Source organism: Passer domesticus, chromosome 2, assembly GCF_036417665.1.
Source record: "Passer domesticus isolate bPasDom1 chromosome 2, bPasDom1.hap1, whole genome shotgun sequence".
NCBI lineage: Eukaryota > Metazoa > Chordata > Aves > Passeriformes > Passeridae > Passer > Passer domesticus.
The window spans coordinates 102,261,413-102,287,626 of record NC_087475.1 but is presented as its reverse complement, the minus strand read 5'-3'; the positions used below and the strand labels follow the sequence as shown (position 1 = coordinate 102,287,626).

General features: G+C 47.5%; 1 protein-coding gene and 2 long non-coding RNA genes across 3 annotated transcripts; 2 read left to right on the top strand and 1 right to left on the bottom strand.

Annotated features, from left to right (window-relative positions):
* LOC135295575 (uncharacterized) lies at positions 1-2,825 on the top strand. The gene is made up of 3 exons (XR_010357695.1): positions 1-1,032; positions 1,575-1,625; positions 1,705-2,825. It is a non-coding gene; the product is annotated as an uncharacterized LOC135295575 (long non-coding RNA).
* A 2,702-nt stretch (positions 2,826-5,527) lies between these two features.
* DRD3 (dopamine receptor D3) lies at positions 5,528-19,926 on the top strand. Its single transcript, XM_064410173.1, has 7 exons — positions 5,528-5,875; positions 8,134-8,425; positions 13,401-13,513; positions 14,734-14,876; positions 15,924-16,120; positions 16,999-17,341; positions 18,157-19,926. Exons 2-7 carry the CDS (start codon positions 8,144-8,146, stop codon positions 18,351-18,353), a joined length of 1,275 nt encoding a protein of 424 aa, XP_064266243.1. The 5' UTR covers positions 5,528-5,875; positions 8,134-8,143; the 3' UTR covers positions 18,354-19,926.
* On the bottom strand, positions 12,029-21,698 carry LOC135294625 (uncharacterized). The gene is made up of 3 exons (XR_010356699.1): positions 21,587-21,698; positions 20,804-20,965; positions 12,029-12,385 (listed from the first exon to the last, which is right to left on the bottom strand). It is a non-coding gene; the product is annotated as an uncharacterized LOC135294625 (long non-coding RNA).
* Positions 21,699-26,214: the final 4,516 nt, after the last annotated feature.

Below are 26,214 nucleotides of genomic sequence, written 5' to 3'. Positions count from 1 at the left end.
GCCACTGCCTGGTGAGAACAGCCTGTGGGGTGACAACACTGCCACACAAAGTGAAAGGTAACTCTGGGTGGACACTGGGCCAGAGGCCAGTGAGTGACAGGAGGAAGCCACAAACATCCCTTTCTACTCACCTGCATGCACATGTGTGCACACAGCCTCTTGCCTCAGACAGAAAAAGAGGATTAAAGATGTGAGGTGAGATGAGCATACTCCTGTCACCAGCTGTGAGAACACCCCTGAGCCAGACTGCCAGGTTGGAGCAGTAATCCCAGATGTACAATAAAAAGCATCAGTATTGATGATGCCAAGACCACAGAAGCCGTTCAGAATAGAGGTGGTGGGAGGGAAGAAGGGCACGGACACCACAGAAGGAGCTGATGCTGCAGCAGACTTTTGCTAAGGAGGGATCCTGTTTGCTGAGGATCCTCAGGCTGAGGCAGTGGGGAAAAATGGGGGAAGGAAGGGCCTGGCTTGAGAAGATAAAAGAGCATTAGCATTAGCATTTGGCTTGTAGAACACCTCCTCCTGTTCAAACTGAGCAATGTTCCAATGACCAGCCTTTCCTCCAGGGTGATTTGCTCCCTTCCAGTAGTGCAGAGCTGTACTGTGCAGAAGGAAAAGAAGACCCCTATCCCTGCCCTAGAGGTGTCTGCAGCAGGTGCTGAACCATAACCAGCCTCTCTGAGATTATGGGCCACTTTGATGAATGACTTTACAACCCCAGCTACTGAAGGGCTGTGCCTCACGAGAGGGCACGGTAAGAGCCCCAGCAGCACAGAGCAAACACGATCATTTTCTGGGGAAGGAAGGAGGGACAGAGGTAATGACAGCCCTGCTGCTCCATTTTCTTGGCATGAAAATATGAATGGGCTACTCCAAAAAGCATAATGGCACCTTTGAAAATTGATACCCTTTTTCTCACATGGATATTTTCCCTCTCTTATCTCCTGAAACTGCTTCATCTGGATGAGCCCCTTGGACTGCCTGGGCATGGTGCAGTGTGAAGATTGTGGGGAGACACCAAAAAGTGATGTATGGCATTATGATCCTCTGGCCCCCTCCACAGCTGTTCCTCTGTCAGATATCCCTGCAGAAGTCATCCTCCTCATTTTAAAACCCCCATCTCTTCTCCTCATGAGCAGCAGCAATTGCCCAATACTGATGCAGAAGAAAACACTGGCAGGATCCATCCTTCCAGTGGCACACTGCAAAACTTGTGTTCTAACATGACCAAAATTTAACTAAAGCAAAACAGGATCAAAACAGTAATTTTAGAGAGGAATTTGGCAGGATGCTGGCTTTATCCAGTCAGCCTGCTTTATGGGATACAGTGCCTGAAGTCACAATTCTGCCAAATAGAGAGAGCTCCTCTAAACCAGATTATGGCTGAGGTAAAGCAGGAGGACTTGGACCTGAAGGTCTCAGTCTAATACCTAACCAGCAGATGACAGAATTATTATGTTACCACCCACCCATGGAGTCAGAATGTTTTGCTGTATAAAATCCATTGCAGATGTGATTTGCATGGCAAAAACTCCCTGTGGACTAAACACACATCTCTGTGGGCTGTGCAGGTTTGGGATGCGCCACCTTTTTCCATACTGCTGGCAGAAGGGACAGGGAAGGTAAAAGCTGGGCAGAAGGGAATCAGTATCAGCAGGATCTGAATTTCATATGAATCTTATCTGGCATGAGCTGTGGTAGCTTTTCCAAGGAGTCTGTACTGATTCTGCAAGCTACTGGGCATAGATAATCCTGAAGCTGACTGAGTTCCATTTTGGCCACCACTGTGAAAACAGGTGAGTTTTTAAAAAAATTTAAAGCTACTGAGGCCAAGCAGGCATATCCTGCTTAGATGGCATGGGTATGAATTAAAGTTTTGTTGGAAGTTTGCAGGTTGTGCCAGCCAAAAAGGTTCTGTTTACTTTATATCCAGCAGGCAAGATTATTTTCATGTCAGTGTAGGATCACTCAGCTTGGCAAGACTGCCCAGGAGGTGCCTAGTCCAGCATCCTGCTCCAAACAGGGTCAGTCAGGAGGTCAAATTAGAGCTTTATGCAGTCAGGTATTGAAAAAACCCATGGATACAGAGCATTTTAACAATACTGTCATGAGGGCACCCTGGCTTGCAGGAAGTAGGATGGAGGATTTATTACACCTGAGTGGCACATTTTAGACACTGCACCTCAAATACTGGTTGTAGTGACAGCAGCTGTGGTGTGAAATCACAATAAATAAAATTTGCAAACAATCCTTTAAGCTGCAGGAGTGGAGGGCATAGCAAACCAGCCAGAGATGGCAAAGTGCAGAGTGAGGAGCTTGGGAATCAGCATTAGTAGGGAAGGACAAACAGGTTTGGGAACTGGGCAGGATGCTGAGACTGTGGCTGGAAACCAAAGGAAGAAACACAAACACAGGCTGGAGAGATGCACAAGGGAAAAGAAGTGCACAAACCCTCACTGGGCCAACAGCACAGAGGAACATCCAGACTGACAGGCAAGGAGGTGGAGAAATATTAAGAGGGAACACTGGCATTTTTCCAAGTTATTTGAAATTTTTACCAAAGAGCTGGAGGACACATAAGGCTGAAAAGGAGAATTAAGGAGTTGATGTTGGAGGTGAGCGCAAAGAAACAGGCTGGGAAGTAACCAGGTTTGGGAACTATGGCACCTCTCCCCTTTCTACACATAGGACAGAAAGCCTGTGAAGGAGTAGAAGAACCAGGAGTTTCAGCAATGCCTGTTGGCATATTCTTTCATTTTGAGGTTCTACACAGGTTCTGACCTGTTTCTCTGCCTTGCTCCAGTGATACCATGATGTGACAACCAAGGCCTGCAATATGTCCAATGTTTAACAAGGGCAAATATACACCACACACTTGATTTTGGGGTAGGAAGAAGGAGAGAATTTTATGAGAGAGACATTGCACTAACCACTGTATTAAAGAAGTTGTACTGTTAATAAAACCCACTGAAAATATCACAATCTAGATTGCTTATGCGATTTTAATTCAGCCTTGCCTCTGTGTGTGGTGCAATCTATTCTAAATTAAATTATCACAAAGATTATTATCTTGCTCCACAAGACCTCTGCTGCAAAGCAAACACAAGAAAGTCATTAATTCCCTTCCCCAAAGAGCTTCCAGTCTTGGGAAAACCAGACAAGGGGGTGTGAAGGGAGCCATTCCAGGAAGGAGGTGGGGAGGGAGTACTTAGGATAATGAGCTTCAATAGAACAGAAGCATTTACAACTAGATTATTTTTGAAGAATTACATTTGGACAAGAGAACAATCTGTAGAAGCCTGCTAGCCTAAAGGGGCCTACAAAGAAGATGGAGAGAGACTTTTTACAAGGGCACCTAGTGACAGGACAAAGTGGAATGGATTTACACTGAAAAGGGGTAGGTTTAGTTTAGATATTAGGAAGATATTGTAAGGGTGATGAGGCACTGGAACAGGTTGCCCAGCTGTAGATGACCCATCCCTGGAAGTGTTCAAGGCCAGATTGTAACTAGATGAGTGTTAAGGTCTCTCCAATGCAAACCAGTCTATGATTCTGTGAGCCTATGTTCTGTTTGTTTTGCATTTTTTTCCTGGAGTCAGAGCAATATTAAGAAATGCGATAAAATAATTAAAAGCAAGAAACAAGTTTCACAAGGGAGGCACAACCAGGGGATCCACTGACACACAAAGCAAGGCAAAGGGAAAGTTTCAGCACTGGAAGATAAAAATGTGAAGAAAAGCAATGGTGATTTTGTGGTTATAGCAGTGCATTCCCCCTGCTGCATCTCCCTTACCTTCAAGGAGGGCCAGGCACTGTCTCTTTATTGATCTGTGGTTAGCTGCTACATTGAACACCTGACAGCAGTAAGGCCTGTTGCTGTCCCATCAGCCTGGAGCCAGTGTGAGCATGTTGCCAGCCACACTCCTTTGGGAATTGCCCACAAACAAACTGCATTTAAAAACCGCTAAAACGAAGTCAAAATGCCTCCATCTCTCTGCCAGCCCCCCTGTGAGGAGTTATGGTCACTGGGCAACCACACCCAGACTGTGACTTGCATAGCCCTCGCCAGTCAGGATAAGCATGACGGTGTGTGCTTTCCCCTCCAGCTTTAACCACACAAGTGCAGCTGTGTTGGACTCTTTCCAAGCTCACAGCTAAAAAGCCTCTGCTGGACATGGGTAGGAAGAAGGAGGACTTCCCCCCTACCCATGTCCGCTAGCGAGTGCATTTCCCTAAAAGAGAGCAGTATGGTTCAGCTGACGGCAGAAGTTCAACTGTACACATCTAATGTAAGCACAGTAATGTAGTCCGTGTCACACCATCTGGGGGCTTCCAAGGGAATGAAGGGGCTGGAGAGCCCTTCATGGGTCATTTGGTCTCATAGCCTGGCAGCTATATCCTCCAGCAGGACACATGGGCAGTGACTAGGGACTGGGCAGTGACTCGTCACACCCTTGCAGTGCCATCCTCCAGCCATGGGGCAGTCACAGCCTTGGGTAAAGGCAGGGGTGCTGGTTAGTCCCATCAAAGTCTGTAGGGACACTTACACCATCCCTTGCCAGGATAAAGATGGTACTCTCACCCCTCGCACCTGATGGGTATGAGGGCTTTCTACAGCACCCCTCCCTCCTACCACTCTCACCCCTAAAGAGCTTAGCCTGCAAAGCTGTAGGGAGCAGAGATGACCCAGGAAGTCCAAGTCCCAACACATCCTGAAATAAATTCTTAAAAATAGGTAGATAAGCCCTGCTGCTGAGCTTCCTGCACCCTCCTGACAACTCCCTGCAAGCCCCATTTTGCTGTGCCAGAGTGGGTGGTGGACACAACCCAACCTCAAGAGAGAAGATCCACTGGCATCACTCGTACCCCAGTGACTACAGTCTGAGGAGAACTGTGCCTCAGAGGACTTGATCTCAGACCCTAAGGGAAGCCACATCACAGAGATGTGGCAGGGTTTGTAGCCATGCCCTGGCCATCTGTGTTGTGCCTACTGGCAGTGGTCCCTGGAGAAGGATGCTTCCCGATATTTGCCTCTTTTCCAGCTTCCTCCTCACTTATCCGCACTTCTTCATGTCAGGTTTAAGTTAGTTTACTTAAAGATATATATATTTTAAACTTCTCCCTTCTTAAAATCACCTCTGCTTTGATAATTTTTTCCAACCGTTTGGTTTTTTGGTTTTGGGTTTGGTTTTGGTTGGGGTTTTTTTTGTTGGTTTTTTTTTGGTTGGGGTTTTTTTTCCCTTTTTTTGTTTTGTTTTGTTGTTGTTGTTTTTGGTTCTTTTGGTTTTTGGGGTTTTTTTTTCTTTGGGCTTTGTTTTGTTTTCTTTTGTTTTTGTGGGGGTTTTTTGTGGGTTTTTTTTGTTTGTTTTTTGTTTTTTGGTGGGTTTTTTTGCTTGTTTGTTTGTTTGTTTTTTGGGGTTTTTTTAAGTGACAACTTTCTATCTGCTGGGCAAGCAGCCCCAGCCAAGGCATCTCCCCGCGCCCGGCCGCAGCACCGGCGCCCCGGGCTCCCAGCGCCCGCCTCGCCTGCAGGCAGGAGCAGCTCCAGCCCTCAGCAAAGCACGACCTTGCTGCGGAGCCCGGCGCCAAAATTCGCCCGGGCGCCTTCGGCCGCGCCCCTTGAGCAGAAGGGCAGCCCCTCGGCAGCGGAGGAGGGCACGGGGAGCGGAGCCCGGCCCCGCTGCCCCTCGCCGGCACCGCGGGGTCCCGGGGCAGGGGGCGGGCGGGAGGAGGTGGCCAGCCGGGTCCCGCCCCGCGGCTCCGCGCCGGGAAGGCGGCAGAAGGGAGCGGGTCGGGCCGGGAGCCAGCGGGACCGGGGACCAGGAGCGGGACCGAGCTCTGCTCGGCGGCGGCGCGGCCCGACGGGCCGAGGGTAAGTCCTGGTTGCTGCCTCCCGCTCCCCTTCCGCCGTGCCTTTTCCCGCCGCTCCCCGCCTCCCTCCCTGCCCGGTTTTCCCCAGCCCCCGGCCCCCCGCGGCATCGCCGGGCACACGGCAGCCGGGCCCGGGAGCGCCACGGGGAGCGGCGCAGCTCCCGCTGTCCCTCGGGTGCGGGAGCAGCGGAACGGCGGGAGCGGAGCAGCGCCCGCAGCTGGAGACCAACCCAAAGGCACCGCCACACCTGGACCCCACGCTCGGACCCCGATCCCTTTCCCGCACCTGGACCTGCCATGCGGGCCGGGACAGGCACCCGGACCCCTCCGAAGCGGTGACGCGCGGGAGGAGCGTCCCCTTCCCCTCTTTCCCCCCTTTCCCCCCTTTTCCTCCCCCTGCTCTTTCCCACGGCTGCGCCCCTTGTCCCATGGCAGTTTGTCACCCCAGGGTGGTGGGTGTCCTGCCACCCCTCTCTGAGGGTATCCAGGTACACTGCTGCGTGCCTGGATTGGCAGCGCCCCGGCCCGGTCTGTAGGGAGCAGGACTGGGCAGGGAGGGGAGGCAGGGGCGTTGAGGACAGTCCAGGGATGAGGGACCTGGTAGGGCTGGGAGGGATCTTGGTAGGGAAGACTGACTTTGGGATGAGTCGAAAATAGTGCTCGTGGATATAAGAAACAGAAGACAAGACGGGAAACCCACAGCCAAATTGTGTGCTGGGCTGCCTTATGCCTTCTGGTGATGTATATTATGGGTGATGTTTTGTTCATTCCCCGTTCTGGCCTTGCTTATCACCTAGACAGCTGCTTTTTCCAGCACTACAGTACTGGCCTTTCCTGGCTCCAGACAATACAGAATTCCCAGAGAGGGAACTGTGTTTGTGCAAGGGACACTGTAAAATGAATCCTGTCTTTGGGTGGCTGCAGCTCAACTGTTTTATGAACAGTCCTGGACCCAGCAGCAGCAGTCATGCTACAAGAGATCTTTGTGATCCAGTGGAAAGCTTAACTTTTTTGTCAGTGTCAGGCAGAAGAAAGATAGAGGAGACAAGCACAAGCCATAAGAGATTGTTTCACCCCTGTTCTGTGGGATCTGTATTCACAAGACATGGGGAAATTCAGTTTCCATCTTGTTCAGCCCTTGTCCTCTCCCAGCTGCAAAGCATTGGTGGGGGGGGGGGGGAATGGCAACAGTTTCAAGGATGAGAATATCCCAAGGGGCTGGAGAAATTTGTACCCATTGCACAGCTGTGCATCACAGATGCTGCTGTTCAAGGGGTGAGGTGAAACAGAGTAATATTTATACCACTGGCATTGCAATGTTTTGTCCTTGCTTTTCATACCTGTCATGCTGATGATGAGTTCAGCAACAGGAGCAGTAGCAAAGGAAAAAAAATATACAAGCCATTAAATGTCATGGAGCAACCTTGGTACAGCAGCTTTCATATTTCTGGAAAAAGATCCTCCTCTTAAAGAAGGGTAGGTTATTGAGAACAGACTTCAATCTATTGTAAGAAAAACAAATGCAGAGCACCCTGCAAGCATCTTTCCATTATTTCATCCCAAACATCAAGCTGGTTTGCTCTTCAGCACAGAAAGCACATCTTCTAGCCAGGCATGGAAAACACAGAGCACAGTATGGATGGAATGAGAACAGCACCAGCAGTCAACCCTTTACAAGGCAGGCAGGGGTTGGGACATGCTGCAGGAAAGGAGGAATTCTGGAGGTGGTGCTTGCTGCCAGGCTGCCAAGCACCTGAGTGTGTGAACTTATTGAAGACATTTTTTGATGAAAGAAAGAAGAGGATACTTCCCAGAAGAAAATATATACGTTCCAAATTTTAGCCAAGCCCTGGTATGTTTGGGTAGCTGTATTGGGTCTTGCTCATCATTTCAAATTGTTGTCTTTCAGACTGTACTCTTGCCCAGCTGACTTATACTGTGATGTGACTTTGGTGCTTCTCAAAACCATTGCCCACTTTCCAAACAGCTGCACTGGCTGGTAAGATGCACCTTTCACATGCAGACAGGAGGTGAAATCTTGCATTCTTCTCTTGATTTAGATTCAGTGAAGAACAGAACAGGCCAAGCAAGTCTTTAAGCAAAGCTCTGCCTGTATATGAGCAGGAAAAAGGCCTTTCTGATTGGCTTGAAGGAGAGTTCATACAGAAAGTATAAAAATCATACCAGTTCCCACAGGGGGTACTGTTTTCCACAGTCATTGCAGAGCTCTGATTTTCAGTCCTTTCTTTCTCTTTGCAGTGGCAGCCCCATGGCCCTCTTCACCAGAGCCAGCGGCCATCCTAACACTACAGACCCCATTCCCTGTGGGGCAAACAGCACCACAGAGCCTGAGCTGCCCCATTCACACGCCTACTACGCCCTCTGCTACTGCATCTTGATTCTGGCCATCATCTTTGGGAATGTGCTGGTCTGCTTGGCTGTGCTGAGGGAACGCACCTTGCAAACCACAACCAACTACCTCGTGGTGAGCCTGGCAGTGGCAGATCTGCTGGTGGCCACTTTGGTGATGCCATGGATGGTGTACCTGGAGGTGAGTACCTCTCAGGAATGATCAGCCAAAATTAACCACACCACTGCATGCATGGTCATGTTTCTAATGAAGGCTGTAGCAACATTTAGACTGATCTGTGTGGAACAGCCCTGGAGCTGTCCTACAGGCTGTGTACTGCTTGGGTGTGCTACATGGAATTATTAAAAAAAAGGTATAGTGTGTGTGTGTGTGTGTGGGAAGCCATCCCAGCAAGATAGAATTAGACTCTTCAGTTTAATTGCAACTAAAAAATATTATTAAAACTCAAGTTTTATTTCAGACTGGAATAGTCTATCAGCTCAAGTGCGTTCCAATTCTTAATGAAATCACATTATGCTTTGCTTTAGAAAACACTTGGCACTCACTCTTGCTGTGGATAGGGTGGAACTGAGGCACATCTGTGGAACAGCCTCTGCCCCATACAATGCCTTGGTCATGATTTGTGTGCACAACAGTAGGTCCATTTCCTAGTTGTGTTTGTAGACCCATTCAAGACTAATTTCTGTCTGTGGAGCTTGGATAATCAAAGCAGCTGATGCAAGAGTCATCCAAACAACAAAGAAAATTCATAAGCATCCCAGACCCAAACTACCAATCCTGGCATTGCACAGGACTTCCTATAGAACTGGGCTGTAGGACTCCAGCAAGACTAAGATCTAAAAAACAGTCCAAAAAGCCCCAAAGATTTTTCAATATTTGCTGCTGTTTATGGATCAGCGATGCCATCAATGAAGCAGAAATAGCATCATGCTTCAATACGCCATGAACCTGGAAATTGCCAAAAAGTCATTCAGTCCCTAAAACCATGTAGAATACCTATTCATCTACTGAAGGTTTGCCAAACCAGACTTCAGAACTGGCCCTTATTTATGGAGAAGCTTAAGGTGGATGAATCCCTCAGATTTAAGTGCTGCTTGTGAAGTTTGTACTTTACACTCCATTTTTAGAATCATCAGTGGCCATGAAATGTGTTATTTTATCAATCATGCGAACCATGTCTCTCTGAGAAATCTTTTGGGAAGACTGTAACATAGCAGCAACAGGAACGTTTTATAGCCTCAAAATCCTCGTCTCCTCTTAAGGAGGTTTCTGGCACAGAAGTGCTATTCAGCAGTGTGTCTAGCAATCTTCTGGGGCCAACATGTAGGTCTGTCTGACACACCAATACTGCTGCCCTCTTCTTTACTGATCCCTGGCTGCTGAAGCTCACCAAGGTTTCCAAAGCAGTGGCATCAGGGCATCCTGCCCACTGGAGTTTGAGGGCATTAAACACCATCATGCCATGTAGTCATTGCATAGACAGAGAAGAGCATATGGCAGCATGGCTGGGAACACCCTTCTCAGTCTTCTCACAACATCCAGTTCTACTTCCAAAGGGCAAGAAAGCTTCAGGAGAAGGTTGTTACTGAGGTCTGGTCTGCTAAGACTGTGTGGGAGTCACACTGTCTCCTCATCTTGTCTCTCACATAAGAGCAGTGAGACCTCAGTTGCTCTGTGAGCTCCTGGAGCTCTACTGGACTGGTGTCAGAGGGAGGACAGAGCTGAGTTACCACAGCTCAGCAGTTCTGACCACAAGTGGTCTGTACTCTCACTGTGCAAACCCACAGCACAGAGCAGCCATCTCACAGCTGCAGGAGCCAGCAGCAGCTCCAAGCATCAGCTCTCAAACACAAAACCTTCAGGGAGCCTGCTTAGATGCACCACTACTTTCATGCCTGCCATTGCCTGATGCACCTTGGTTTCCTACTTTCCCATCCGTTTGCTCTCCTCAATGTGGCATCACCATTTGTATCTGAATTGTGGCGATTCTGTTGCTTATTTTAAGAATTCAGGAGAGTGGCGGATAAGCGTAAGTTTAAAAAAATAATCATTTGGCATTCATAAACTGGAAAGCTTCTTATAGAGTTTGGAAGTTAAATATCATAACACCACAATTTTGTAGATAAAGCAGACTGTTCATTAAGGAAGATTGGGTGAAAACCTGACCTGAATAGTCTATAGGGATCTTGAGCATTGTGTTTGATAGAGCCAGGATTTCACGCTGGACACTCTTCTGCTGCATAATCACTGAATGGTAATGAGAGATTTTATCAGCTCATCTCTCTGTAGTTTGCTCTCATCAGCTGTAAGAGATTAATATTTGACCATCCACCTCACCCAGGCAGATGTGAGGACTCATTCAATTAACACCTGGGATATCCTTTGAGATCCTGGACAAAAAGCACCAGAGGGATAAAGAAGTACCCTGCCAGCACATGAAAACCAGGAATGCAGACTAGCAGGTTCTAGCTGCTGTAGCAAAGATGATTAGAACAGAGCAATAAAAGGAAGAGAAGAAATAGAATTTTTAAAATTTTTAACAAGACATATAATAAAAAGGCTTTTCTTCACTATAAAATTCCAGAATAAATTCTGGGTTCATATACCCCACAGGTAAATACTAACTACTTTGCCAACTCCAGCAGAGCTACTCCCCATTTCAGAAGTGGCAGGTGGAAGTGAGAACAGGTTTTAAGCCCAAACACTTTGATCTGTCAAGCACCCACTTACACAAGCCACAGTCTAGTATGCAGGTGGCATGATCTGATAGCATCATACTGAGAGGGCTCACTTCTGAGCCATCCCCACCAGCACCTTCTTCAGTTTTAATGGTTCACATTCTTGAGCTCAGCATTTTAACATGCTCAGGACCTTGGAAACTCCCTCAGTTAAGTGTTTGTTCATCTGCTGGGTTAGCAGCAGCTGCCTTTCATGTGAACACCTGCCACTGGCTTGGTGAAATATTGTTCAGACTCCACAGTTCACACAGAAACTGCATTGCTTTTTGCCTCAAACTGCAGAAACATCCCTTACTGGGTCCCACTGCAAAGGCTTCCAGCATTTTTTTTAATATATTTTGAGATGGTCAAGCAGATGTCAAAATCTGAAACTAAAGTAAAACCAGTGTAGTGTTTCTTTGGAAGCTGAACCTATCTATTAAGGTCTCTAATCTCAGATGGACAGCCTTCCGTCTGCATGTCTTGTAGCTCACCTAACTGTGTAGAAAAGTTCAATGGTTTTGGTTTGACCTTTTTACTTATTTTTTTATAAGAAAACAAAGGAGCGCCCCCAGTAGCAAGAAAACTAGAGAAGAAAGCACAGTCCCCTTCTGCATTCTGCAAGCCAATTCCTATTTCTCTGCCCTGCATTCATTCAGGGTCAGAGGGTCTAATGGAAGACCGCCTCATTCTATACCTGATTTCTGAAATGTAGCAGCTGGGTCCAGCAGAGAACACCTTAAAGACACAGCTTGCCTCAGCAAGTTTCTATGCCCATGTATGGGAATGCTGCCACTATCAAAACCATTTACATTTCTCAGGATTATTTCCTAAACAATTATCACAGAGTGAATTTTGTATTTGTACAAGTGCTTTTCTCTGCAGGGGGCTGCATCCTTCCGAGGCACCAACACTCACAGGGTTGACCCACTGCCTGAGAAGCCAAGCTTACCTGTAGCACCCTCTCCAGTATGGTCTGGGATGGGTATTTTTGAAAGGGTTTTGAAAAGCTCCAAGGATGGATCCTGCACAGACTTACCAAGCAGCTAGGTCCACTGTCCCACTGTCCCTGTAGTCAGAAAAGGAACCTTCATAACCAGTTTGCACCTTTCTTCCAGCTCATTCCTGTAGCCTCTTGTTCTCTCACCACACCACTGCTGTGAAAAACCCACCTCCATCTTCTCAGCAAATTGCCTTCAACATTTTCAATAATCTCCTCCCAGGCACCAGAGGGCTGTTAGTCTCCCACCCCTCAAAGTCATCTCTTTTCCAGACTGAAAAAGTCGTGCTCCCTTAGCTGGTCCTCACAGCTGCCCCAGCCCCTGTGGATTGTTTTGGTGGCTCTCCACTGGACTCACTCCTGTTTATCAATGTTTTTCCTCTACTGATGTCTCAAAACCAGGTGCAGTATTCCAGACGTTTTCTAAATGTGAGCAGAGAGACCAGAAAATAGTGGCAGTTTCTGATCACTTACCAGGACCCAACTGAAACAGCAGGATGTGCAGGGCTGAAGGCTAAAATCCAGGCTCTCTCCCAAGCATGGACTTTCCCTCTTTTTTCTCTCCTGCTCTCCCATTCAGCACAGGACTGGGTTTGTTTGCAGCTGAACAAGGAGGCAGCCTGCCCTCCATCTCCTACAAGGAGGGGCACAGAGGCAGACCACCTCCCTTGGAATCAGGCTGTCATCCCAACCCCAAGGACAGCAGGGCCACACAGTGCTTGGAACATGCTTGTCAATCAAAAAGGTCGTTGTCAAGAACTTGGTGCCTGCTCCAAAACCCACTTTCCTCCATCACTAAGACTGGCTGTGGCTGAGCTTTCACACTTTGGATTAAAAATTCAAAACAACAGAATTTTGTTGGTAGTAACAGAACAGCTTGGTAGTAACTCAAGCCCCTTTATCTGTGTAGCCTGTGAGTTCTCACTCAGATCTAATAATCAAAATCTGTAACTGAGATAAGAATTCAAGTAAGGTTTTTTAGAAGCCTCAGTCTCAGATCTCAGTTTCATACATCAATTTCAAAAAATTTGCAGTACTTTTCCAGCTCGCTGACTTGCAAGAGCACTCTGGCAGCTAAGTTGAGAAAGACTTTCAGCACTTAGATTTTCTCAGATAATCATTAATCAAAGGATAAATACAGTGATATCAAATTTAAATAATTTTTTCATGCTAGGCCTTGAGAGAAGGGATAGCTGCTGTTTCTTCTCCCTACCTCCCTCTGCAGGAGCACATAAAAGATTGAAATTAAAGTGAGGTTCCTTCTCCATGACCTACTGCTGTGTTATCTTGCACACAACACAGGTGCCTCATTTTCCCTCTGCCCGACACTATGGAGCTTCTCCAGCTGCTGAGATACTTGGAGGAGAGCAGCTCCTCACACATAACTTGTCAGGACCTGGTGCAGAGCAAGGCTGACAGTTTTGTGTCACTGGTGCAGGTGACCGGAGGGGTCTGGACGTTCAGCCGTATCTGTTGCGATATCTTCGTCACCATGGATGTAATGATGTGCACAGCCAGCATTCTGAACCTCTGTGCCATCAGCATTGACAGGTGAGACACAGCAGCATCCAGGGGGACAGCCTGGATATGGGGGTCAGCCCTGTGCCCCAGTGGGGCAGGGACAAAGAAGTGGAGTGAGCACAGACAGTATCAGTGTCTTCAGGATAACAAACCCCTGAAGGGTCTTTCCCTGAAGGTCTGTCTCTACCACTACTGCTGTTACTGTGGCTCTGCTCACATTGTACGAGAAGAGGTCTGCACTGGAGGGCAGGGAGACACAAGCAATAAAACATCCCCAATAGATAGTCAACCACATCCTCAAGCTTTTTAAAGGCAGGAACCACAATTGCTCATCCAACTCACACTGAGTGTGAAAGAGGGTTTCTCCTGGAGATCTCACTCATGAAGCTTTAATAAACAAAATCCTGCCATATTCACAGAGAGAAATGAAGATTATTGCAGTGTAATCTTGAGCTGTGCTCTGTTTTTCTGCATTTTAAAACTGAGCCTATTTTAAGCAATGCTGAGGGCTGGGAGCCAAAACCTTGGCACATGTGATCCTACTGGGACCAAGGAATGAGAGAAGGGAAATATACTGCATGCTATACCTTTGTAATGTGTAGTTCAAGGATAATAATGCAAGGCAGCTCTCAGTGCTGCTTTGGTCTGGTGTGCCTCCATGGGAATCTGTATCCCCATTTCAGTTTGGCTCTGTCTGCAAGATGCAGCCCCCAGCCTCTCCTAAAGATGAAACTCCTGTGCCTTCCAAATTCTTGCCCTGCTGAGCTGCATCTCCTGAAGCAGCCCAGCAACTGAAGGTCCTTGACAACCTGCCCCTGGGCAACCCTCTGCCTGTCAGGCTAACACCAGACCAGGCAGCTGAGACAGAGTTTAGTAGTTTGTGGTTACTCCAGAGAGTGCTCTTTCACAGCAGTGCCCATATAACTCTAGAGGCTTGAGAGTTAGGGATTTCCTCAGGTTTCTTGATCCATCTGGTAGCCCAAACCTTGTAGCTTGGCATGCTGTGAGTTCTGCTGAGTATTTCTCTGCACTGCTGCCAACTAACTCTGATTTCCTCTGTTCCTCCCCCCAATGCCTCACTTACCATTTCTACAAATTGCTGATTCCATCATCTGATTTTCTCTACTTTCCTCTTCTATTTCTTCACCACATTCACCATCATGTTCCCTGTGCTGCTTTCACTTCTCCCTTTAAAAACCTGGTCCTTTCCCTCCCTCCTCTCCTCTTCCTGGAGCTGGTTTGGTCTGCAGATACACCGCAGTGGTGAAACCAGTTCAGTACCAGTACAGCACTGGGCAGAGCTCCTGCAGGAGGGTCTCTCTCATGATTGTGATAGTCTGGATGCTGGCATTTGCAGTGTCATGCCCTCTCCTCTTTGGCTTCAATACTACAGGTAGGTGATATCCTGAACAATAGCACACAGGAGGGGTTGGCAGTGGAGCTGCCCTGTGTATGACCAGGTCATTTAACATGGGTTCTGCAGATTTGCCAAGTTACAGGAAATTTTAAGGAACTGGAAAGCACACTATGAAGGGAGAGAAAAATCCCCAAGTGTTCTTGTCTATAAACTTGCCATTTGCTCAGGCAGACACTGACTATTGCTCTAAAGGGCAAACTTGCCTGCTCTACTGCCAAATCAATGTCCATCAAGATGTCCAGGTCTTCAGATTCCCATCAAACAATCACTTTGAGCACACAGAGCAAAACATGCCACACATACAACACACACACAAACCAGACTTAACAGCATCTTGCCGATATCAATGGGTTCAGAAGCACAGTTTTGACTCTGATACAGAACACATTTCTAAACATCAAGGATTGCATACTGGCATTGCTTGTTAGAGACCTCCTCCCTATCCAACTGGCTATCTGCTTCCTTAACTTATCCCTTGAGGAGGGCAAACAATTTAGCCTCCACCTTGGAAACAGGTTGGTCTTTTTCCTTTCCCTCAGCTAGGGCAACACAGTGTCCCTGGAGGTAGAGTAGGAGGGGAGGCTTCCTTCCCACTGGGTCACAAGCAGAAGCCTCTGTTCCCCATCTGTCCTCTCTGCAGTGCTTGAGGAAGGAAAGGGATGGGAGTGGGAAATTCTGCTGCCCCCTTCTGCTTGGTTCAGACAGGGGTGGATGCACACTCTGCATCTAGATAGCTCAGAGGCTGTCAAAGGAATAGGAGAAAGGATGGGAATAGACATGAGAGAAGAGAACAGAGCTGTTGGCCAGAAAAGCAGGCAGATGCATGCTGGCTACTGCTAGATCACCCTGTGTTGGTTCATTTTAAGCATCACTTAGGTAATTGGGTTAGCCAGAGCATAATCTACACTCCTTAGACTGCCTTTGCCCCCAGCCACCTTTTGTCTCGCTTTGCCAACACACCAGAGCCTCCTTGTACTAAACCAAATCAGCTCAGCCACTCCTCTCTCTCTCTCTTCTCCCCAGGGGATCCCAGTGTCTGTTCCATATCCAACCCTAGTTTTGTCATCTACTCCTCTTTGGTGTCCTTCTACCTCCCCTTCATGGTGACCCTGCTGCTCTATGTCCGGATTTACCTCGTGCTCAGACAGAGGCAAAAGAAGCGAACCCTCACCCGGCAGGGCAGCCAGAACGCCAGCACCAAACCGTGTTATGCACACCAAGTAAGAATCACATGAGCCCAGCAGGAGCTGTCAAAATAGAGAGGAATGCATCGTCTCTTCTTAAAGGGTTAAAACACAGAACAGAAAGCATAAGGAGGGACATGACATGTTTCCATCCCATCCCTCGCTCATACACCATGATATTTGAGGTGCAGAAGCTCCAGTTAAAACCTTTTCAGACCTCTAGAAAGATTATATTCCCTGTGTGTCTTTGCCCACTAGAAGTGGCAAGTAGAAAAGAGCACAGCCTTCTTCAGTATTTCTTCAGAGCAGGGTTTTCTCTGTCATGCATAAGTCTTCATTTTTTGCATAATTTCTTCATTTATTGATTTTAATGTCTTCATTTATTGATTTTTGCTCTATGAAGCTTCACTCTCAGGGCTTCACAGGCTTTAACATCTGTTATAAAATAAAAAACCCTCTTCATCTGACAGACTTAAGAGGTCAAAATACTCATGGTGCATGCAACATTTGTTCCACTGACCTTTCTAGATTAAATACCTGCAACCATGGGAACCAACACAACAGTTTGAAAGGAATTACCTGATCATGCATATCCACTCCTTTTACCCATCTTTGCACAGTGGAGCTACATTGAAGTGGTGGGGATGCTGAAGGGAGCAGAGCCAACATGAAAATACAGATGAGAGGTTAGCAGAGCAGGTATTCCTGCTCTTACTCTTCTCATGCTTCTCCTTGGTGGGATGGAGGCAAAGTGTTGTCAACTGCTGGTTAACCCCCGGGTCAGTGCAGAGGACATGGTGCAATGTAAGAGGCAAGTGAGGCTATGGATAACTCTTACAACTTTCCTCATCATCCTCTGGCCCAATGAGCAGTTTGGATGGTTTCCAGATCTTCTGTGGCATCATCTTTTACAGGAACACATGGAGAGGAAAGCTTTGCCAAACAGGTGCCAAGGCACATTTTCCCCCTGTTTCCCGCTCAAATGCACAGGCCAGGAGATGTCTACGAAGAGGAGGTTGCTGACTGTCTTCAGCCTGCAGCGGTACCGAAGCTTCTGCCACGAGGCATCTCTCACCAAGGCACCAGGGACTACCCAAACCAGCAGGTGGGAAGAGAGGAGGAGCACGAAGCCAGCAGTGGAGGTACGGAGGCTAAGCAATGGTAGAACCATCAGCAGCTTGAGGCTGGCCCAGCAGCAGCCCCGACTGATCCAGCTGCGGGAAAGGAAGGCTACACAGATGCTGGCAATTGTCCTGGGTGAGTGAGAGCCATTCTGCCTGTGGAGTGCAAGGGGTTTGGGACTTCCAGGAGCACAGAATCTCCTAATACAATACTGAGATTTTAAAAAATGCAAGCTGGGCCTTGGCTTCAGCTGTTAGTGCTTCACAAACTCAGTAGAGACAGTAGTGGGACATTTAGCAATCTAGAATAATGCTTCCAAATGTTGAGACCCACATATGTTAGTGTTTTATGTATTGATTTGTTACCCTCGTGTTTAAAATCAGTGGCCAACAAGCCTTACGAGAAAGAGCAACAGCCAATACCTTTCCTTTTCCTTTGTTTTACTATTACAAGGCAGGAACAATCCTAAGTTTCCATACATGCAGAAGCTCTTAGATCTGATTACAGAAGGGGAAACTGAGGCAAGGAGCTGCAGAGGAACCAGTTCATACAGCTGGATAGAGAAGCCAGGAGACTGGTGTCCCTGTCACCACTGTGGTCACCAGATGCACTGTTCCACCCATTAATTCAGTAGTAGCATGGAAATAAAGCAGCCCTAATCCTAACTGATTAAAGCAGCTGAGGCTTTCCCTCAAAGTTGTGGCCACTTGTTTTTGTCTGTCATCAGACCACTTCTGAAGCCCCGTACACTCACAAAGGAATGTCCCAAGGAACCCAAGCTTTTGCCAAATCCCTCTGTGTCAAGAATAAACGTGGCCTTTAGTGTTTGTGAAATACAGAAACCTCATGGAAATAGTAAGGGGCTGGAGGGAGAGGTCACCAGTGCAGGCCCCTTTCCAAATAGTTGCTGCTCTAAACTCACTGATTGTTTTCTGCCTCTCTAAACCCAGGAGCATTCATAGTCTGCTGGCTGCCCTTCTTCTTAATTCACATCCTCAATGCCCACTGCCCATCCTGCCACGTGCCTCCAGGGCTTTACAGTGCTAGCACCTGGCTCGGATATGTCAACAGTGCCCTCAACCCCATCATCTACACAACCTTCAACACTGACTTCCGCAAAGCCTTCCTCAAGATCCTCTGCTGCTGACTGTGGAGCCACACCAGGCTGCACAGGTCTGCAGCAGCCCCCTGGGAGGAGAAAAAGACAGGAACAAGCCAGTGAGTCCCTCAGTGCTGGGCACAGCCCTGGGTGTGCAGCACATCAGCCACCACAGTGCATCGCTCCTGGGAGCTGACAGGCTTGCAGGGCACACGCGACCCAAACGCAGATGGCATCCCTCATCTCTGCTGCCTGCATGCTGGAAATGCATTTGCCCTCCCACAGCTGGAACCTCAGCCTGCAGAAGGCACCCAGCTCATGCAAGCAGTCCTAGTAAGAGGACAGAACTTGACTTCTTTGATAAGGATCCTGATTTCTTCAGTCAGGAACCAAGAGTGAAAATTGGACAAGGGAACTTAGAAGAGGAGCCCTAATGGAGAAATAACAACTTTCCTGTTGTTTCCATCAAAACGTTGCCTGTAAAACTGGGTCAAAGTGCTTGAGAAAATCGCCCTAGTTGCAAATGAAATTTTCCCTTGTGCTGCCAGCTTGTATTTTACTGCTCCTTGCAAGGTGGCTGCTCTCTCTCTGGTAGGTCAGCTCACATGACAAGTGCAACATTACCCCAGGGTCCCCTCTCCTCCTGACCCAAGGATCAGAGATAGATTGGCCGCTACTTAACTACCACACACCACAGTGATCTACTGGGGCCACCAAGAGAACAAGGCTCTTGATAGCTGCCATAGATTCAAACCTGTTTTTTCAGCTGGTTGCATGCACCCCGTCTCAAAACTTGTTCACAACCTCCTTGGAACCAATCTTTACCTGTGCTCGTCTCCTGACAGGAGCACTGCTAGATTTAGGGTTTGTACCACCTGGCTGCTGGAATAACTCCAGTTACAGCCCATATCTGGGGGAGAGCTGTTTCATAACTTTCCTCCCAGTAAGAGGGGAGATTTGCCTTGGGATCAGCTCCAGGACTCTCCCTGATGCCTCTTGCCAATACTCTTATCATCACATAGGGCATCTGTATATCCCAGCATCCAGGAGCTGGCCAAATACAGCCTGGCCATGGTCTCCTTTCCTAGCAGTATTCTACAGAGCCATCTCCAGTAGCTCCTGGATGGAAAAAAAAGACAAGTCCTGATCTACCATAAGCTGGTGTCATGTCATGGCACTCTAATGCTCTTCCCCTCATATAGACAAACATGGCAGGGACCAGAGAGCCTGAGCTTGGTTCTCCCATTTTGCCCCCTTGCTGTACTGGATCAGATGCTTCAGCTCTCACTCCCTAAGACTAAGGGACTCTCACTAAGACTCTCACTAAGGACTTGGCTTAGTTGTGCTGTCAGCCATGCTCGTTTGATAGCTTTGGGCATAACTCTATGTGCTGCTCCTGCCTGTGTCCCTGCCACAGCTTCTCCATCTGGGATGGGCTTCCTTTTCTTCCTAACATGAAGCCAAAGCCGTTGTTCTCTGCCTCCAGAGCACATAGTAGAGCTCTAGCTGATGCTTTGGTTTGTCTGGGTTTTGGGAGGAGGATCTTGTGGAGAGCATGTGTCATTTGCCTGGGCAGGTGCCCTCCATACTGCATTGTAACTGCCTTAACCCAATAAAACAAAAGTGTAATTGGAAGTTTGGGTATCTTTGTGATTTATGTACCTCCTTCCATAAGCCTTTTGTCATCTGTAGCCCTTTTAACACTTTCCCTGTTAAAAATTATCGTCCACCTGGACACCCGTAAGAAGTCTTTATTATTACTTGCATTTTCCTTGCAACTGGAAAAGAAATCAAAGGCTGCTGTAAGCACTTTCAGCAGATGAATTCTGGAAATACAGACAGTTTCTCAGCTACGCCAGGCAGACATGCAGTAGTGTTACTCCATCTGCTCAAAGATGCTGGATAGCACGGGAGGCACTCAGCACACAGGATGGGGGAGGTATAAATCAAGAGAACCAACCTCTGGACAGATTGCCACTCAAGTAATTCTCATTAAGATGCTTCATAACAGAGATCACCTGTCCAATTGCTTTATATAACAATTGTCAGAAAGGAGGAAATTAAAAGAAAGATCTTTTAAAGGATGACTAGGTCCATTTCAAGACCTGGCCTAGCATCTCTCAGGGGTCAGTTTGATCCTACTTGAATTTGAACCACTTATTCAAGGACTGATCCCCAAGATGATTCAGGATACAGGTAAGAACAAAAAACAAAAAAAAAAAAAACCCACAAAACTCAAAACAATCTCTGTCTCCTCCTCCCTCAAGTGCTGCTTGAGTACCATGCCCAATTTTCCTCTGTCAATACGGACATAGGTAATCCCATAGAAAATGCCAAGGAACAGAAGCAATTAAAGGCACAAGCAGTTGATGCCTCTCCACCCTCTCTAGCAAAACAGAGAGATTGATGAGGGCCCCCCCAAGACACACCCCCACTCATTATTTACAGCAGAGTAATTTGCATTCTCCTTTTCCAACTGCTCAATGTCTCCTATTAACCTTAATTTTCTACATTTTCCTCCTTGGTGTTTTGTTTTCCCTGACTCCACAACTGGCTGGGAGAGGTGAGCTGTGACGCTGTGCTCTGCGTTCTGCAGGGACTCATTTACATGCTGATATTCACATTAGAAGAGCCTTCAGATAATGCAGAAAGTTCCTGTCCTGCAGAGAGGAGAAGAGAGCTCAGAGGCAGCTACAGGTTGCTGTGGCAGCAGGGCTGAGCAGGTGTGAAGCATGGGGCTCTGCAGGGTGTGCTCACCTCCACCCTGCCCCACCAGACAGCTGCAATGGGGCACCTCAGGTGCCCTGTGCTGGAAGACATTTGTAAAGGAGAGAGCAGCCAGGAAGCAGCTCCACCACGGCTGAGGAGAGTTATGACCCTTTGGAGATGAAGGAGAGCTGGCAACACACACTGGGAAGATCAGCCCCACTCCCCACAAGGTACAAGGCATCCATCCAAGTGCTGCCTGTCTAGACACATTTACAGAATGCCTGAGAAATGGACTGAAAAACATCATTTATCCCCTTATCTACCATCTCTCAGCTCATGGAGCCATGGGCTATGGCTCAGCTGCAGAAACGCAGATGAAGGAGCCTGCATATCCCACAGTTGCACATGTTAAACTTCAGGTCTACAACCAAAAACACAGGTTACCCAAGTTACTGAAATCCTAAATGGTACCAGACACTGAACTGAAGCCATCCAGAGTTAAAAACAAAAGCTCTTACGTTGAGTTTTACACTGTAAAATACAAACAGAGAAGAAACCATAAAACACTCTACCTTGTCAGAGGCACAACTGACACCAGATCATGCAAGAATCTTTAAGCAGAAGAGCACAAAGTGCCATGGGGCAGAAGATAAAGCAATCTTTATCTTCCATAATTAAAAAAAAGATGATGCCTGGAAAGGCAAGGAATTTATGGAGGAGGTGGGTTTCACCCACCATCAAAGACCATTGTTCTGCAGGTGACTCTGCTCAGTGAGTATTCTGCAGGTACCTTGCAGCAGCTGTTGGACATGTTGTTTTAACAATCCCAGCTTCAGATATTAAAATCCACATTTGCCAGACTACAAGGACAAAGCAAAGCCTTGCAGATAAATCTCATTTCTCCAGGTAACCCTCCTTAGGTCTCTTAGGGGCTGGGCTGGCCTGGCCAGATACTCAGCTGGACCCCACTGTGGGGCTAAGCATAGGGAGCTTCCCCCTTGGGAAGAGAAGGGAGTGCACCTGGAGTCTGCCTTTCTGAGGGGGATTGGAGTGCTAGCTGGGGCCAGTACAACCTGCTCAGGATGGCAGCTCCCCTGGAAGACAGAGCTTGTCTGCAGCTTATTGCTGTTGCTGATGTTTTCTGAAGAATGTCTAATCAAAGCCAGCATTTCAAGGAAGGATCAACAGCCTGCAGGCTGCTGATATGGTGACACTCAGAAAACTACAAATAGGAATTGTGGACAACCCAGAGGACAGCAGTAGCAATCTGATTAGTTTCAGCTGTGTGATTATTTGGTCACAAAATGCCAGACGCTGGCTGTCAAATACACCTCCAAATACACCTGGCTGTGAGGGGTCTCATCTAACAAGAATGGGCTCATCAGTTCTTTCTCTGACCAATGCAAGTATCCCAAATCTGCATGAGCCTTTGAATGAGCCACTGAAGTGCATTTTTCCTTATCTAATGATAATAATGAATTCATATTAACATAACAATGTCATCTCCTGACAGTATTTTGCCACCTGACCTTCTGCCTTATGAGCAAAGGAAGGCTCACAAGACTGTAGGAATTTCAAGGTGTGAGGGATTCAAAACTGTACTTCTTCAAAGTCAGCATCAGCTGCTATGTACCTCTTTCTGAATGACATTGAAGAGGATGTAGAAGATGCATCCCAGACCAATGCTACCTTTCAATCTCAAAAGCCACTGATCCAGTTATTCTCTGTTACTCCCCAAACAGTCTATCTTAAGACATAGCAGTGACCTTTCTTGTTATGCCTTCCTGGCATCACCATTCCTTGGTTCCTTACTGTCTCAAGTGTCAGATCAGGAGCCCACCAGCTCTAATGCCAACCACACCTTTCTTCAACAGGGATACATTTTCTTCAAGGCCCAGGCCAGGAATTCTCCTGAGCTTCCTTTATGACTGTGGGAGTGAATCTCCTCCTGCCAGACACTGGTCTCATTCCTGAATGCCTCTGGGAATGTGAGGCAAAGAAAACCCCTGGGGCCAAAGAAGAAAACAAACATAATTAAACATTAATTTCAGTATAATGATTTAAGCATCTCAGTGAGACAAGCATCAGGCTTGTTGTATCTTTGGTGATGTGGGGAAGACCTTTCTGGCTTCCTGCTCTGGGGACTCCTGTCAGTTTTAATAAGTTTTACCGTACAGCTGTGAGCATGGCAAATTGAACAGCCCAAATAAAGCCTACTTTTCACCAGACAGAAGCACAAATACTGAGGGAATCACATTTCTCACATTTCTTTCTGCCATCCTATGTCATGGCAGAAGAGCTGTGGTGCAGGTGGACTGCTCACCACACTCCACCTCAGGTGAGAGGCAGCAGCACTTCTGTCTCCCTGTGGGGATGAGGTGAAGGGATGTGAGCCGATGGTTGATGCTACAGGACTCCCTTAAATATATGTGATGGCACTGGCTGTGGGCAGCAGGGGAGCCAGGTACCACAGTTGAGTCCAGCACTAAGTACCTCTGTCAGCCTCAGCTCTGAAGGCTACCAGCATTACTCTGTGGCCTTTTGCCTTTTTGCAGCCATTGCTGACTCCTCTGAACCACAACAGAGTGCTTCTTCCTCCTCATGATGCATACAAAACAAGGGATGGAAAAAGGCACGAGCCAGTGGCTTCTGCAACTTGATGTTGGCAGTGCTACCCATGGACATACTGCACAGCTCCCACTCCTTTTTTTTTGCTGGCCTTGCCAAATCCTAATCATCCTGTTTGCCTATGTTCCTTCCTCCCAGACGCTCCATCTCCTGTTCCCTTTCTTGAAGAGGCTGCATCTCTTTAAAGGCTTCAGCTTCCTGCCCGTCTGTTCTCTCATCCCAGTTCCCTCAGCTTTTTCTGAGGAAAGCATCTGGCTTTCCTAAGGGCTGGTTTCTTCAGCTGTTTTTCAGCACATAGTACCACTGAAGTTGACATTACTTTGTAGATGGTTCCGTTCTGACCCAGGAAGGGCAGTATAAAAAAGCTCAAGACAGATTCATAGACTCTGCTGACTTCCTGCAAGATGCTGGCTGCATCAATACCTCCCCTGATTACCTCATCAAAAAGCAAACCAGATGTTCTCCTGTGGAAGGAGGGAGCAGTGAGTACAAAGCATTGCTGCAAACCCACCTTCGTGTCATGCATTGCAACACACCCACGGGCTCAGAAAGGCAGCCAGCTCAAGAGCACAAGGTGTCACACACAGAGCATAGGAATGGCTCCAGGAATTCTGGCCAAAGGACCGTGAAACCTCCTTTCTTTGTGAAAGTCTGTGCTGGGCCATTGCATATAAGGGCCATAGTTCTTAGGTCTTTTCTCGATCACCACCCTGCAAATCAATCAACTCTGCACGTACGGGCAATAAGATACACCTTGTCCTGCAGAGCCTCAGGCATGAGCCATTACCTCTCCCAGTGCATTGGCCACTCCCTTGAGCCAGAAGATGCTTCACACAGTAGCAGAAGCATAGGGAAGACAGAAGACTGGTTAATCCTGAGCTGTCTGGCAGATCCAAATGCCTTTATTTATAATTCCTTTACCTTTGGTCCTCACTAAACAGATTCCTAGATTTTCAGGCTTCAGAAGCTTGAAATAATCCTGGTTAACCACATAACCCCTTCTCATCTAAAACTGCTTCCCAAAGAGCTCTGCAAGATGTTCAGACACACAAATAGCTGAGAACAGACCAGGCTTTCTCCAAAGATTTTGTAATGATGGGCAGTAAGCAAGGCCAGGAGCTGGAGGAGCTGTGTCAGCATGACAGAGCATCCCACTGTGTTGCACCTTCACGTGACCAATGTAATTGAAACATACAGACAACAGATGTAGACTTAACCAGCACTTCATCATCACCTCATTGCGAGGCAGGAAAGGTGCTGCTTTTCCAAGTCAATATGTTCCTAGGGAGGAGACTGTGTAATGTGACAGACACCATTCACATTTGGCAACATCAACAGGGAAGCACGAACATTTTGCTGCACCATTTTTGTGCCAGCACCAACTTTACCAGTCTAGATCCAACTTCTCAAAGGGATTTAAATTAATTCTCTTTTTGTTTGAAAAGTCCTATTGTCATGGTTTGACCCTGGCACAATGCCAGGGCCTCCATGAAGGTCTAAAATGGTTACTGTGAGATGTGACTCGGAAACAGAACAAAGCAGGCTCCTACTTGGGGATGGAGGGAAAAATACAACACTTTATTAATTACAACATCTAAAAAGGAACACACACACAAAGCTAAGAAATGAAAACCCTCCAAATACATTCTTCTTCCCCCTCTATTTTTTTTACAGAATGAAATAACATCATAGATTTTCACTCTGTTACTAATCTTTCACATAATCAACTTTCAGTCTATCATCACCCTTCAAATAATTAACTTTCAAATCTATCAGGAAGAGAGGAGTCTCTTCTTGCACCATAGGCTTCTCTCGGAAACACAATTAAAACCTCCTGTGCTTCCGTGTCACTCATGGCCCCGCCCAGAGACCATCGGCCCTCGTGACTTCTCCCCCCCATGTCCAGTGCTCTCACCAGTGGACATGGGCCAGGACTGCTTTTAGGGTTCCCCGTTTAAAGATGCTTTACCTAGTTCTAGAAGCAGCAGTCTCTCAACTTCGGGACACCAGTCCCCCCTAAATTTCACCCCCTGGGGCCGAGGGGCCTCGTGAACAGAGATCTCAAACCTTCTTTGGAGACAGCGGGCATCTCACACCCTCCTCAGCTGTCTCTGTTCGCGCTGCTGTTTCACTCTTGACTCCAAGGTATTGCCTCCCCCTAAATACAGTCTCTGGGTTACAGGAAAAAACCACAGGTCTGTCTATGGCTATACAAGAAAGAGTCTAGCTTAAGGCTACTTCATCATTTCTTTTCACTTAGGATTCTTCTCACTTTTTCTAACTTTCTTCACACTTGCTCATTTCATCAGTCTATCATCTCTCTTCATTATGATTCGGGAGGATCAGTATTTGTAAGGTTTCCATTATTCTACCAAGGGGTTAAAATCTTCACCTCTGTCTGTCCAGGACTCCCACAGCTGCCGGGCACCTTCTCTTGCCACATCCCCCGCTTCTGGCCGGCTGTGCTGACAGTACAGTCTCTATCACTCTCTCCCGGGGACCTGCCCAGACATCCCAGGTCTCTTCCACCCCTGCCTCTTGCAGGGGGCTCCGGCCTCGTCCCCACAGGCCG